This window comes from Odocoileus virginianus, chromosome 2 (genome assembly GCF_023699985.2).
Source record: "Odocoileus virginianus isolate 20LAN1187 ecotype Illinois chromosome 2, Ovbor_1.2, whole genome shotgun sequence".
NCBI lineage: Eukaryota > Metazoa > Chordata > Mammalia > Artiodactyla > Cervidae > Odocoileus > Odocoileus virginianus.
In genome coordinates, this window is record NC_069675.1 from 28,382,460 (window position 1) to 28,397,462 (window position 15,003).

The 15,003-nt window shown below is 45.7% G+C and overlaps 1 protein-coding gene and 1 pseudogene across 1 annotated transcript in view; one reads left to right on the forward strand and one right to left on the reverse strand.

Moving 5' to 3' along the window:
- Positions 1–3,725: 3,725 nt before the first annotated feature.
- On the reverse strand, positions 3,726–4,595 carry LOC110132195 (NADH dehydrogenase [ubiquinone] flavoprotein 2, mitochondrial pseudogene; annotated as a pseudogene).
- Positions 4,596–13,663: 9,068 nt separating this feature from the next.
- EPCAM (epithelial cell adhesion molecule) overlaps positions 13,664–15,003 on the forward strand; it is a 51,236-nt gene continuing 49,896 nt past the window's right edge. Inside the window, exon 1 of the mRNA XM_020888891.2 lies at positions 13,664–13,815. Coding sequence (XP_020744550.2) covers positions 13,746–13,815 — 70 coding nt within the window. The 5' untranslated portion in view covers positions 13,664–13,745. The remainder of the gene's footprint in view (positions 13,816–15,003) is intronic.

Consider the following 15,003-nt stretch of genomic DNA (forward strand, 5'->3'; position numbering starts at 1 on the left):
ATTTGTGAAATATGGATTGACCTGCCAGTACCTGTCAAGTTTGCCTGTTACAGAATCACCTGGGACTCATGCAGTTTCCCAGACCCCTTCCCTGGACTAGAGGTGGGAGGAAGCTGGAATCTGTATCTTTAAACCAAGTTTCCCAGTAGATTTTTACCTAGTGGCTAGTTTGGAAAACACTAAAACACGATGATTGCTAAGGTTTGGCTCTACATTATGAGCTATAAATTTAGATAAACAGTTCTTTAGAAAGGTGAAGTCTGATGGTAATTTTGAAATGATATGCCTTGTATTTACTGAATATCATTTATTATGATCCTCAGGTTCCATGTTTAAACACACGAAGGGCACACCTTGTATTTCCCTTTGCAAATAAAAACCCCACCCAGGGACTGTTCCTCGTGCAGCCTTAATCCTGCATTCAGACCTCCCCAGTCTTGCCTAGACCTCCCCAGTCTTGCCTAGACCTCCCCAGTCTTGCCCTCAGAGGCCCCACTTCTCTAGGAGACACATTTCCCCTGACACATGACTCGCTCCCCCCTCCTAGTTTCCCCCTCCCCGCCCCACTGTGGGTGCTTACTCAAATGTCACTGATCAGCGAGGCCTTCCATGGGGGCTAACTCGGCTGCCCCCCTCCATTTCCTGCCCTCCTTCCCTGCGTTGTTTTTCTACTCATCACTAGCCTACCGAAGAGCGCACCTGTGTTTGACTTGTCATCTGTCTCCCCCAACTAGAACACAAGCTCCTTAAGGGCAGAGCTTTCCATCTGACTGATCTGGTCCCCGCTAGAGCCTCAGTGCCTGGGCTGGGACATAGTAGATGCTCAATTAATATTTTTGGAGTCAATGAATATTGATGAAGGATGGATGAAGAAAAGAATAAATGAACTTCCAGGAAAGGCCCGGATGTTTGACCTCCAGCCCCATGCCAGGTTCCAGACGTCCTGCAACCAAGTCCCTAGCCTCTTGGCTTTCACATGCACTGATCACATCAGAATCCCATGACTGAGCTGCCTCTTGGGTGGACATTACTGCTTTTTAGTCCCTGGACAGGAGGCTCCAGTTACCACCCCCAGTCCACTCCTGCTCACAGCTCTCTCCCTGATGCCTGACCTGTGTCCTTTGACACAGCTACTCCTCCTCTGGTTCTTTCTTGCCCTTTCCCCTTAGGACCCAATGAGACCTTGGTCATCTTTGCTCCAGTCTGGGGTTATCTAGCTCCCAGCCATACTCATGAACATTCTCTAAAACAAAACTTTCTCATTAAAAGGAGAGGAAATTAAAAAAAAAAAAGGAGAGGAAATAATAGATGCTGGAATCCAGTTCTCAGCTAGAAGGATGAAACAAGAGTTGCAGGGTCAGGAAGGAGGTGAGATTAAGCTGCGGCCTTTAATCTGAAACCTTGGGGCCCGGGGTTCAGGCTCTTGTGGGCTCTTCTCTTTTAACTGGCCTCTGTGATGTTTAATATAAGTGAACATTTGAATTAGGGGGAAATGGTTATGTTTGCTCACTGCAGAAAGTTTAGAATAAACACATAAAAAGAAAGACACTATAGCTAACATATAGAAAATGTAATAGTGCCAGGCATTGTTATAAGTGCCTTTACATGTATCAACTTACTGAAGCCCACAACAAAATGTAAAAACAAAAAATCACTGTACTTCCAAAGTCAGGAAATATGGCCTACACCACAGTCAGGCCAAGCAAAACAAAACAAAACACAAAACATTTTGCACCCTGACATAAACCAAAATAACAACAGATTCACTCCTGACTGGTTGAGACTTCCCCGGTGGTCCAGTGCTTACGAACCCACCTTGCAATGCAGGGGATGTGAGTTCAATCCCTGGCCAGGAAACTAACATCCCACATGTCTCAGAGCAACTAAGACCACAGACCACAATGAAAGATCCCACAATGCAGATCTCCTGCTGCAACTAAAACCTAACTGCTGCTGCTGCTGCTGCGTCGCTTCAGTCGTGTCCGACTCTGTGCGACCCCATAGACGGCAGACCACCAGGCTCCGCCATCCCTGGGATTCTCCTACAGCTAACCCTAATACAATCAAATGAATAAAGAAAGAACTTTAAAACAAAACAAAAAACCCGACTGGTTGTGATATCCAAAGAATAAAATCTTGATTACTTCTTGTGAACCTGGACTCCTTAACAAAAGCAATTATTTAATGTCTGAAGACACCATGACCTTTGTGAATATGATCATTGCATGAGAAGGTTTTTTTTAAAAACAATGAGCAGACTAATGTAAATGTGGTAGCTATACTGTTTTTCTAGTTGCTGTAGCAAATTACATAGCAAAGACTCTTGCAGTCTTTACAAGTAAATTTTTCCTTTCCTTTTTTAAAGCTTGTGTCTCAGTTTTTCTTTGATAAACTATGATGTAGTTTTACCCAATTGTCCATTTTAGAGATGAGAAGCCTGAGGCACAGTGATGCAGAGAGACTGAATGACATGTGACTGACATGAATTCACACAGGCATTCTGCTCCAAACACACCCTCCCCCATAACTTAGCCACTCAACATAACCAATATTAACCCTTTAATGCTTAAACATCCAGTCCTTTTCACTTGTATATATCTTTATTTTATTTTTCAGGATAAGAATCAACCTGCCTCCATTTTCACTACATCTTCTTCAGCCCAATTTTTTACAATCATCTGTCACCTCACTGTCCATCATCCAGTATTACCAGTCTGAGATCTTTCCAATTCTGTACACTTGTGTGCAGCCTTTCTATGCCAAGTGCTGCAGTGTGAGGGATGAGAGGTGAAAAGGCCAGGGTATCTCTCTTCCAGGAGCTCACTGGCTAGCGTGTGATTCTCAACCCTGGCTGCATACTAGGATCATCTGAAGAACTCCTAAATATATCCAACCACCCCAACTAAGACCACTCCCTGCAACGGGGGCCTGGGCATCGGCATTTTTAAAGCTCCCAGGTGATGTCAGTGTCCAGTCAGGGTTGAGATCTCAGGGTCAGGAGACATATGCTCCCACCAGATGTGCTAACACCTGCCCTCTCTGAAGCCCCATTCCTGCTTCTTGGGCCTAGACTCCGGCAGCTTCCCTGGGTTTGCAAAATTAACCCTTTAGTTTCTGCCCTTAGGCCTGACAGACTTCAGCATCAACAGGCATAGGTTTGGGAGCCTCCTACCCACAGGGATCACCCTGTTCTTCCAACTCTTGTGTGTCGTTAGGTAGAGAAAAGTGACAAGATATTAGGAAGTGGTTCAGGAGAGACATCATAGTTTGGGAATCAGAAGGTCAGGGCATTAGTCCTCTCATGGAGCACATATGACCCTGGCCTAGTCACTTGACCTCTCTAGAGGATGGTAGAAACATGAACAACTTAGCTTGTTCCGTTTAATACCTGTAACCGATGGGTCAGCTCTGAGTTTCGAGGAAACCCATAAACTTGTGAAGTGACCACAGATGCTGCAGGTCCGTGCCATGCCTTTGTACAAATCCAGATAAATTCTGGGTGTTAGCAGCCCTTCAGCTGCACACTCTTTTTTTTTTTTTTTTTTTTTTTTTTTTTTTTTTCTTGAAATTTGACAGAATTTTTATTTCACAGTACCCTAATATTGATAAGTGAACAGGCAGTTAAAAATGATGCTCTGAAGTTCTGACATGATACTTAACAGCTGTAAGTTGCTAGGTTACAAGCAAGGTGTACACGGATGGAAATGAACAAGTAATATAAAAAGTTTAGGTAGATAAGAGATTCATATTTTATTTCCCCACTGACATATTTACAGCTGGATATAAATTAAAGACCTGCTTGCACACCAAACCCAGGTCCTTTCGGTGGTTCAGTCAAAGAGGTAAGACCTCCAGCTGGCTCACAGGAGAAGCGTCCACTCCTTGGCCCAGGTTTGGGGATTTTGCCAGCCTTGAGTTCATCAATAATTTCTTCAATATCTTTAGGTGTCAGATCCTCATAGTAGTTGTCATTTATTTGAACCATTGGTGCATTTACACAGGCCCCTAAACATTCCACTTCTATAAGAGTGAAAAGCTTGTCAGGTGTAGTCTCTCCAACCTTTATTCCAAGTTTTTTCTGAATGGCTTCCAGTATGCTGTCTGAGTTTCGGAGCATGCAAGGCGTAGTAGTGCAGACCTGAATGTGATACTTTCCAACAGGCTTTCGATTATACATTGTATAAAAAGTTGCTACTTCATACACTCTCATTGGAGGTACTTGTAAAATTTCTGCAACCTTGTTCATAGCAGAGATAGGCAGCCATCCATTCTGTCTCTGGGCTAAATCCAGAACTGGAAGCACAGCTGCTGCTTTATGCCCCTCTGGGTAGTTTTTCACAATGGCCTCTATCCTCTTATAGTTTTCTGGTGTGAAATCAAATGGAGTTTCTGGGTTATTCTCAGGAGTATCTCTGTGCACAAATAAGGCTCCTCCAGCTCCATTCTGAACAGCTGTCTTATGCAGATTTCTTATATGTTTTCCCCAGTGGGCGGTGAGGCCGGCCGCGCGGGCCCGTAGCGCCGCGGAGAGGAACATGGCTGGCCAAACTGCGGGGCTCCGGGCCTCGCCGGGCACGGTCCCGAGCGGTCGGCACGCACAGCGTGCGCGCGCCCGAGTCAGCTGCACACTCTTAAGCAAAGAACAACTTCAACAATTAAACCTAACCTGGAAAGGACTTTTTTTTTAAAAGGCCTTTATTTTTGCTTTCTTTTTTTTTTTTTAGAAATCACTATTTTATTTACTTATTTATGCCTGCGCTGGGTCTTCGTTGCAGAGTGAAGGCTTTCTCTAGTTGCAACGAGCTGGGGCTACCCTCTATTGTGGTGTGCAGGCTTCTCATTGCTGTAGTTTTTCCTGTTGCAAGCTTGGGCTCCAAAGCGCTGGCTCACTAGTTGTGGTGCATGGGCTTAGTTGTCCCACAGAATGTGGGATCTTCCTGGACCAGGGATCTTGGAACCCGGTCCCCTGCACTGGTAGGCAGAGAGCCTGCCAATTACCACAGAGCCACCAGAAACCTAAAGGAACTTACTTTAAATGAAATTGAACTATCAAGAAAACACTGAGAGTGGGCCTTCACTTGAGCTGAAGTGAAGGGATTGCTGATGGGAAAGCGTGGAGGAGAGGGAGGAGGCTGCTGCAGGCACTCACTCAGCTTTCAATGACTGAGTGGACTTCTGTGGCGATCCAAAATTCCATGCTTCCACAGCATGGGGTGCAGGATTAATCTCTGGTTGGAGAATTAAGATCCTGCATAAATAAGTGAGCAAGGCCAGGCCGATCACGCAGCACACCGCCAGCCTGCCCACCCCAGCGACCCACTGCCACTGAGAACTAGTTTGTAAAGCTAGCCACACAGGCGTCCTTGCCTGTATTCACAGCTTTGCAAAGAGAGGTTGTTAAATAAAAAATAAAAATTAAACAGGATCATCACAGCTGCAGACATTTACCTTCCTGAAATGGGGCGGAGTATTTATGAACATTTGTGAAACTGGGCAGCTTGGTTCTGAGATATTCCATCCCCGCTCTGCTTTTTCCTCCCATCCTTTTTGTCTACTGAGCTTTTGGCCATGTCCAGTGCCCCAGCTCCCTGCTTGCCATGTTCCTTCCCTCAGTCACCCCACCCTCCTTTCATTCCCAGTCTACCTTTTCAGTTAACTTGAGAAGTTGTTGGGAAGACTGTAGACTTTGCAATCAGAGAGATCTGGATTAGATTCCCAATGAATTGTGTGCACTTGCATGCGTGCATGCTTAATCGCTTCAGTCACATCCAACTCTTTGCAACCCCATGGACTATATAGCCTGCCAGCCTCCTCTGTCCATGGGATTCTCCAGAAAAGAATACCAGAGTGGGTAGCCATTCCCTTCTCCAGGGGATCTTCCTAACCCTGGAATCGAACCTGCATCTCTTATATCTCCTGCATTGGCAGGCAGGTTCTTTACTTAGGGCAATTACAAACACATGTAAACCTCAGCTTCCTACTCTATAAAATGGGGATTATGACACTTGGCTGATAGGGTTGCTGTGATCATGATTTAAACTAACAAAAATATACCCACAGTATCAGGCATACGCTGTACCGTGCTACGTTGCTTCAGTCGTGTCTGACTCTTTGCGACCCTGTGGACTGTAGCCTACCAGGCTCCTCTATCCATGGGATTCTCCAGGCAAGAATACTGGAATGGATAGCCATGCCCTCCTCCAGGGGATCTTCCTAACTCAGGGGTGACTTCTGCATTAGCAGGCAGGTTCTTTACCACTAGCGCCACCTGGGAAGCCCATCGGGCACAGAGTAGGTGTTCAATAAATGCAGATTCTACCAACTTCTCTCTGGAAATGTTTTGCCCTCATTTACTTAAGTTCTTGGAGAAGGACATGGCAACCCACTCAAGTATTTTTGCTGGAGAATCCCATGGACAGAGGAACCCAGTAAGGCTACATTCCAGTATAAATTTGGTTTTCGGGTTTTTTTTGCTATGCCACACAACAGTTGGGGTCCTAGTTCCCTGATCAGGGATGGAACCCATGCCCACTACAATGGAAGCACAGAGTCTTAACCACTGAGCTACCAGGAAAGTCCCTGGATATTTATACTTTTTATCATTAAAAAGCATCTTTTTTTTTTTTACTACAACAGCAGAGTGTGTTAATTTGCTAAAGACCCAGAGAAGCAAAAGGAAAACAAAAAAACCCCACAACTGCCCCCCAATCTGTACATGTATAGTAGCCCCCGCTTGGTGAGTGATATGAGTGAGGCAGCTACTAAGCCCATTTGAACATTTAATCCTTATGACTCTATAAAATTGATGCTATTTAAATTTCCATTTAACAAATGATTAAACAGAAAGACCAGGTGTGCTGCCCAAGTTCACACAGCCAATAAGGAGCAGAGCTGGGATTTGCAAGGCTTTATTTCTTGATAAGAAACTTTCAGGTGGTGGAGAAGATATTAATATCTGGGAGCTGGGGAGCTTTTCAGGGGTTCAGAAATCTCAGTCCTCCAGCATCCTCCCTCTCCAGAGATCCCTGCCTGCTCTGCTGTCCCTGGCCTCACCCACCTGCCCACATGTGCCAGTTCCAGCAATTGCCTCATCTTTGCCAGCTGCAGCAGCCATATATTCATATGTGCTGTAGATTATTAATATATAATTAATATAACCCTGTGGGGGCTACTACAAAGCATGGACAGAACACTCCCTAGGAGGGCTGCTGACACAGAGCCAGAGGTCCTGCCCGTCACTACCTTGCAGGATGACCTTGGATGGATCCCTTGAGAGTCCCCATCTCTCAGGGGAATAATAGCAATCAGTTTTCCCTGTGGTTCTAAAGAAGGAAAAGTATGTAAGACCACCCAGATAGTTTACTTTTTTAAAACTTTTTGTTTTGTATTGGGGTATAGCCAATTAACAACATTGTGATAGTTTCTTGTGAACAACAAAGGGATTCAGCCATGCATATCCATGTATCCATTCCCCTCCAAACTCCCCACCCATCCAGCCTGCCACATAACATTGAGCAGTTTCATGTGCTATAGAGTAGGTCCCTGTTGGTTATCCATTTAAATATAGCAGTGTGTACAGGTCTAGCCCTAACTCCCTAACTATCCCTACCCCCAGCCCTCCCCTCAGCAACCATAAGTTCATTTTCTAAGTCTGTGAGTCTCTGTTCTGTAAGTTCATTTGTAGCATTTATTTTTAGATTCTACATATGAGGGATGTCATACGATATTTCTTCTTCTCTGTCTGACTTACTTCACTCAGTATGACAGTCTCTAGGTCTAGCCAAGTTGAAGACCATCCAGATAGTTTAAATGCCATATAACAGTTACTGAAATAACTAAAGGCAAGAATAATCTACATATAGCATGTTTACAATGTTCAAAGGGCATTTGATGAATTGAGATTAGAGGCAATAGACCAACCAATAGTTGTCTTAAGTCATGGTACAGGAGTAGGCAAATGCTTACTGATTAGAAAATTTACCTGACATGCAAACACAGGACAGGTAGGTTCATTGTGGCAGTGGATGGGGGGAAGCCAAGGGTGAAACTGAGATTGGCTGTAGTCAGGTAAATCTGGGCTGGTGAATCCCCACTTTTGTCCGATCCTGTAGGACCCTTCCTGGAAGAGGCTGAGTTCCCTGATCTTAGTCTACCTTGTTTAGAGTTTCGGGAACCTGGGCTTTGTTTGAGGGTCAATTACATCTCTTTGAATCTCAGAATAAGAAGGTTAAGCTGAGAAATAGGAGGGGAGGTTGGGCTGAGGCTACCTGCAGATGGTCAAAACCCCAGGAGAGGGTCCTGCTGATGTCCTCATCTGAGCGTGGGCACCCCAACCAGCCAGGTGTGCTCAAATCAAGCCACCCATTGTTCAGATTCATGGCTTTATTTGTCTAAAGCCCTAATAAAAAGTGGTTTTGGGTGGCCAAAAAGCACATGAAAAGATGCTCAACATCACTAATTATTAGAAAAATGCAAATCAAAACTACAAGGAAGTATTTCCTCACACCAGTCGGAATAGCCATCATCAAAAAATCTACAAACTAAATGCTGGAGAGGGCGTGGGGAAAAGCAAGCCCTCCCACACTGTTGGTGGGAATGTAAATTGGTACAAGCACTATGGAGAGCAATACGGGGGGTCCTTAAAAAACTAAAAATAGAGCTACCATTGTTGTTGTTCGGTCTCTCGGTCGTGTCTGACTCTTTGCAACCCCATGGACTGCAGCACGCCAGACTTCCCTGTCCTTCACCATCTCCCGGAGCTGGCTCAAACTCATGTTCATTGAGTCAATGATGACACTATCATCTACCATATGATCCCACAATCCCATTCCTGGACATATATCCAGAGAAATCCATAATTGAAAAAGACACATGCACCCCAATGTTTATTGCAGCACTATTTACAATAGCCAAGACATGGAAGCAGTCTAAATTTCCATCAATGAATAAATGGATAAAGAAGATTGGTACGTATATACAATGGAATATGAGTCATAAAAAAGAACTAAATAATGCAATTTGCAGCAACATGGATGAACCTAGAGATTGTCCTGTGTGTATAGTGGGTTTTTGGGGGCTGTGTGACATGTGGAATCTTAGCTCCCCGACCAGGGATCAAATCCATGCCATGGAAGCATTGAGTCTTGACCACTGGGCCACTGGGGAAGTCCGTGCAATATCATCATACTGAATGAAGTAAGTCATTTAGAGAAAGACAAATATCATATGATATTGCTTATATGTGGAATCATTTTTTAAAAATGTTACAAGTGAACTTTTTTACAGAACAGAAATAGAGTTACAGATGTAGAAAATAAACTTAAGGTTACCAAGTGGGGAAGGGGCGTGGGACAAATTGGTAGATTGGGATTGACATACACACTGCTATATACAAAATAGATAACTAATAAGGACCTACTGTATACCACAGGGAACTCTACTCAATGCTCTGTGGTGGCCTATATGGAAAAGTAATCTGAAAAAGGATGGATATATGTATGTATATAACTGATTCATTTTGCTGTAGCAGAAACTAACACGACATTATAAATTAACCATACTCCAATAAAAATTAATTTAAAAGAAATAGAAGCCCTGTGGTTTTCAACCACCAGCTTCTGCAACAGGAAGAAGAAAGTACTACATTTCTTCCGGGCTTCCACAGCCTCTGAAAACAATGCCGTTTCTGTTTCAGACAATGATGTCCTGAAATAACCTGCCCATCCTTCCAGTTTTGCTCACACCTAGTCAATAATTAATCGGCCAACTGGCATTCTTGGAGACACCAGTGAAGACCTGGTGTTATTTAGGCCTAAAAAGATACTCTGAGGTTCACAGCCCTACTCCTGCCCTCAAGGAGTTTAGCATCCAGAGGGTGTTTGAATCACCTAGGAGCTGGGCACCATGGGCGCAGGAGAAAAACCAGTACAGAAATGCCTTCCCTAGCATTGGGTTGAGCAAAATCCTACCCTGATGACATTTGCCTGTGTCTGCAAATGTTTACCCAGGGATGGCACCACATGGAGCTTTCATTATACACCTAAATTTGCCTTTGCAGGCTGCATTGTCCTTACACGTTTCCCAGGACTGAGAAAGGGAAGGCAAGGAATATCAAGCAGTTGCTAACCAGTCAACCCTGTGCTGGCAGCTTCGCAGGTGTCATTTCAACTCCCCAACCACCTGGTGGGAAAGCTCATCGGTCCTGCTTACCTCAGAGAGTTGGCACCCCTGAGGGGCCCAGGGGCTAAGGGCACATGCTTGTGAGTGAGTGTGGGGGTGGGGGTGGCTTAAGGAAAGTTCCAGCTCATGAATAAACGACCTTGGGTGCTGGCTAAGGAGTGGGACTTCTTCCTGGAAGCTACAGGAGCCACAGAAGGATGGTAGTGAGAAGAGGCATCTGATCAAAACTGCAGGAAAGCTTTCTGACAGCCATGTGAGGGCTGGTGGGGATGGAGGAGGAGGGATTGTAGAATGAGAACAGAAGGGCTCTGGACGAGCAAATCCGTTGTCCGCACCCCCTCGCTACCCTCAGCCCCCAAACACACACAAAGTAATAGTCTCTGGGTTCAAATAAAGCATTTCAATAACCCAAATTAAAATTTTACACCCCAGTCAGTGGCCCCATATTAATCTGGATAGTCAGAATTGGCTAAACTGAGTCAACTGAAAGAAGGAAGCTTGTGCTGTGGGCAGCAGCCCGGTAGGCGGCTGCTATGCGGTCAGGCTTGATGAGATTTGGCATTACGGCTGAGGGAGTGGGGAACAGGGGAGCGGCAGGAAGGCCCTGGGTTTTGGATTTCGTCAGGCTTTGAATTCTGACTTGTCCGTTGAGAAAGTCATTTAAACTCTCTGATCCTGTGTATGCCTCAACTCGTCTGTAAGATAGATTTCATCATCCCAGTTTCGTGACTATGGAGTTAGAGCATTCTCAGTGCCTACCGCCTCAGCGGTGCCCAGGAAATACCCGCTGATGTCATCTCTTGAACCTGGTTGCTCTACAGGGCCAGCGCAGGCCAGCTTGACTCTTCCCCATGGAGCAACAGTGCCTCTTGGTGGCTAAATGAGGAATGACAGGTCCTCCAGGTGCCAGGGCCCTGCTCCTACCCACCCCACACCCCACAGGTTAGACGGCTCCTTAGTCCTGCCCAATCAGAGCTGACAACTCAGGCCCATCCAGCACACACCTCTCACAAGAGCCCACTCTTCATGCTCACCAGCAAGTGACAGGTGTCCCCAGTTGTCCCCAGTACGGGAGGACCTCAAACCTAGTGTGAACCACGAGCGAGGAAGAAAACCCAACCTTTAGTAGCCTGATAACAGCTTTCTAGATGTGACCATGACCTCCAAGCCCTCCCACCTGACCCCCCAAGAATTATGAGTTGAAAGCAAAATGCCAGTTGCACAGACAGGCAGCCCTCAAAGAAAACAAGGCAGGAAGGATTCCATTCAACAAACACATTGAAGGCTCCATCCAGGCCCCTGGCTCCAGGACTAAGCCATAGCTACAATGGTCAACACAAAGAAAAATGAAAAAAACCCTGACCTCAAGGGCTGACTATTAAGTGGAGAAATGATGTCATTGGATACATAAGTACAGACTGTAACAAAGACACGAAGGAAAGGTTGAAGGTGCTGACCCCACCCAAGACAAGACAAGTGTGTTCCTTGCTGCTCCCATGGGCCTCACAAGCACCCTGCTGGTTGATGTGTTACCCCTAGGTTCTGTGCATATAGCGTGTATTTAAATGTTCATTGCTGGAATTGCCTGGTGGTCCAGTGGTTAAGAATCTGCCTGCCAATGCAGGGGATGTAGGTTTGCTACCTGGTCTGGGAAGATTCCATATGCTGAGGGAGAACTAAGCTCATGTGCTAAGAACTAAGCTCAACTACTGAAGCCTGTGCATCCTAGAGCCTGTGCTCCACAACAAGAGAAGCCACCACAGTGAGAAGCCTGAGCACAACTAGGGAGTAGCCCCTGCTCACTGCAACTAGAGAAAGCCCACACGCAGCAACAAAGACCCAGTGCAGCCAAAAATAAAAAATAGATGTTCACTGCTTTTGAAGGTGGGCCAGTGTGGCTTTGGGCTGTCTGCCCCTCCACATGGTAGACAGGAGTCAGGGAAGTCATCAGTGAATGAATAGGCTTTAATAAGTGTTAGTTTTATAAAAAGAGCATTCCCATGGACCTGCCATATTTTACCTGTATATCCTAAAACAAACTTCTTAACTTCTCTGGACTCCATGGTTTCTTCATTAATAAACTGAAGGTTAGAAAGACTTTCTCTGCCTTCTTTGCCTACTTTATGAGGATCAAACAAGGGCTTGTAGTAGTCCCAGATGAGGGTCCTGAGACAAGTAGCATCCATGAGAACCTTTTCACCAGCCCACAGTGGGTTTCCCAGTTGGCGCTAGTAGTGAAGAATCCGCCTGCCAATGCAGGGGACATGAGAGACGTGGGTTCAATCCCTGGATTGGAAGATCCTCTACAGAGAGGGCATGGAAACCCACTCCAGTATTCTTGCCTGGAAAATCCCATAAACAGAGGAGACTGGTGGGCTACAGTCCATTTGGTCACAAAGAGTCGGACACGACTGAAGCGACTTAGCACACACAGATAGTGAAATGAGAAAAATAAGGACAATGGAGTGAGGTTTTTACAAACAGAGATTTATTCAACTTAAACTGTGGCCTTTATTCTGCAACTGTTTCCTTCTTTGCATTGAAATTACATTTACTTTACTATTTTATGAAATGATGCTGACAGGTTTTTTAAAATGTTTTTACTTGCCAAAAGGTAAACTACTCAATGTGCAGGGGAATTTACTAGTCTATGAAAGCCCCAATCCTCCTGAGTAAGGGAACCAGAAAGCTTCTGCAACCTCACAGTCTTCCTGTCTTCCTTCAAAAGCCTCGCTGCCTGGACTGCTAGTCACAGCCTGGATTCTTGGCTTCTCATCTTGGCATCTTGGAATCAGACTTTAGGTCTGACCATTAGCTATGCCACTACCTAGCTGTGTGTCTTGAACACATTGCACATGGTCTCTATACTATAACGTGTGTGGCAACAGCAAAGATTAAACATGAATCACAATGCCAGCCGTGATTATCATACTATGTCTCTCCCAGCCCAGCTCACTAGCTCCCAGCTGCCTGTGCCAAGTCTTAAGCCATTATGCCCTTTGCTTTTCTTTCTCCATCTTCAAGACCTTTCCAGGTCTGCCCTTCGGAGCTAAAGAAGCCATTGACTTCTCCTCCAAAGTTCTTAGAAAAACATATGGAACTGGTCCTAACAAACAGAAAGAACAGGGACTTTGACTGTAATTTTCTCTTTTCATTAAGAAAAAAATCTACCCGTTGACTCTCAGATGAGGAATTGCTTTTAGGTTCTCAGTGATTATTGGCCACAGCTAAGCCAGGAAGCCAACTTCGGAAGCCGAGAACCTGAGAGAAGCACTGTTTGGTGGGAGCCAAGGGTTGTCTCTTTAAGAGAAACTTTTCCTACTTTAGTATTCCTTCCTTGGGACCAGACTCCTAATCCCTTCCACTCCTGTCAAATCTGTGTGCTCCCAACTGTTTGCTGAGAGCACAGTACTGTTCTGGTCTTGCTCGTGGTTACAGAGCGTGGGGAGCTGGACCGCGCACGCGTCCTGAAGGCTCTCCTTCCAGTAGGAGAAGACGCGCACTCACCCCTGGATTAGCACTGGAAGGCAAGACGCTCGGCCCTGGGCTTCTGGAACAAGCTGATAATGCCAGCTGATTTCCACCTCCACTCTCCTGGGAGTCAGCTGCTGACACAATCGCTAGAGACAGGCAGAGGTAACGTGCTTTTGCTGTTTTTTCTTTTCAGGTTTTAAAGATTGAAGTATAGTTGATTTAGGGCTTCCCTAGTGGCTAAGTGGTAAAGAATCCCCCTGCCAATGCAGGATTTAAGAGTTTGATCCCTGGGTTGGGAAGATCCCCTGGAGTAGGAAATGACAAGCCACCCCAGTGTTCTTGCCTGGAAAATTCCACAGACAGAGGAGCCTGGCAGGTTATAGTCCATGGAGTCACGAAAGAGTTGGACACAACTTGGTGACTGAACATCAACAACAAATAGATAAGTTACAATATTGTGTTGGTTTCAGGTGTAGAGCATAGGGATTTGGCATTTTTACAGATAATATTCCATTATAGGCTATTGCAGGATAATGGGTATACTTCCCTGTGCTACACAGTAAAATCCTTATTGCTTATCTATCTGGTGTATAGTAGTCTGTGTCTGTTAACAGCATGCCTCTAATTTGTCTCTCCCCCGCCTCCCTCTTCCCTTTGCTAACCACGAGTTTGTTCTCTGTGTAGTCTAGCTCCCTTCATCTTCAGCTCCCTAGGCTCTCCTCTCCTCTCTGTGCAGCCTGAACCCCAAGCTTGGTGGCCAGATGCCTCAGCCAGGTTGTCAGGGTGCCCAGGAAAAAAGAGGAATCAGGTCTCCCCCAGCGTTATAAGAGTCCTGAGAGTAACCCCAATTGGCCAGCTCTTCCCACCTGGAATGTTCTTTCTGCCCACACCACCTTAAAGCCGAGTCCGCCTGGAGGCCCCACCTCCTTGGGAGCACACACTCCTGCCCTCGGGGCTCCTGCGGGACACTGTGCCCTGGTGTGGAGGGAACCAGTGAGCAAACATCCGCATCTGCACAAATCCATCCTCTCTTGGTGCGTCCACATTTTCTCAGTCTGTATCTACCCTTGTGCTCCAGCTGGACTGTGGAACGGGCCAGGTGTCACGACCCACAACAGGAGGGGACATGTGACTCTGGTCTCCCCAGAACAGGCCGTAAATAACTCAGCCAACAAAGCCTGGAGCGTGAAGGTACACAGGTTATACTGACTGCAAGTCTGTATTACTCTCCAGAAATTCAGAAGAGTAAGTAGCAAATTGCATTAATTTTTAGATAGAAATGAGTTACTCCCTTATTCTCTCAGACCCTGACAGAGAAAGCAGCCTTCAAGAGCCACACACTGTACAATG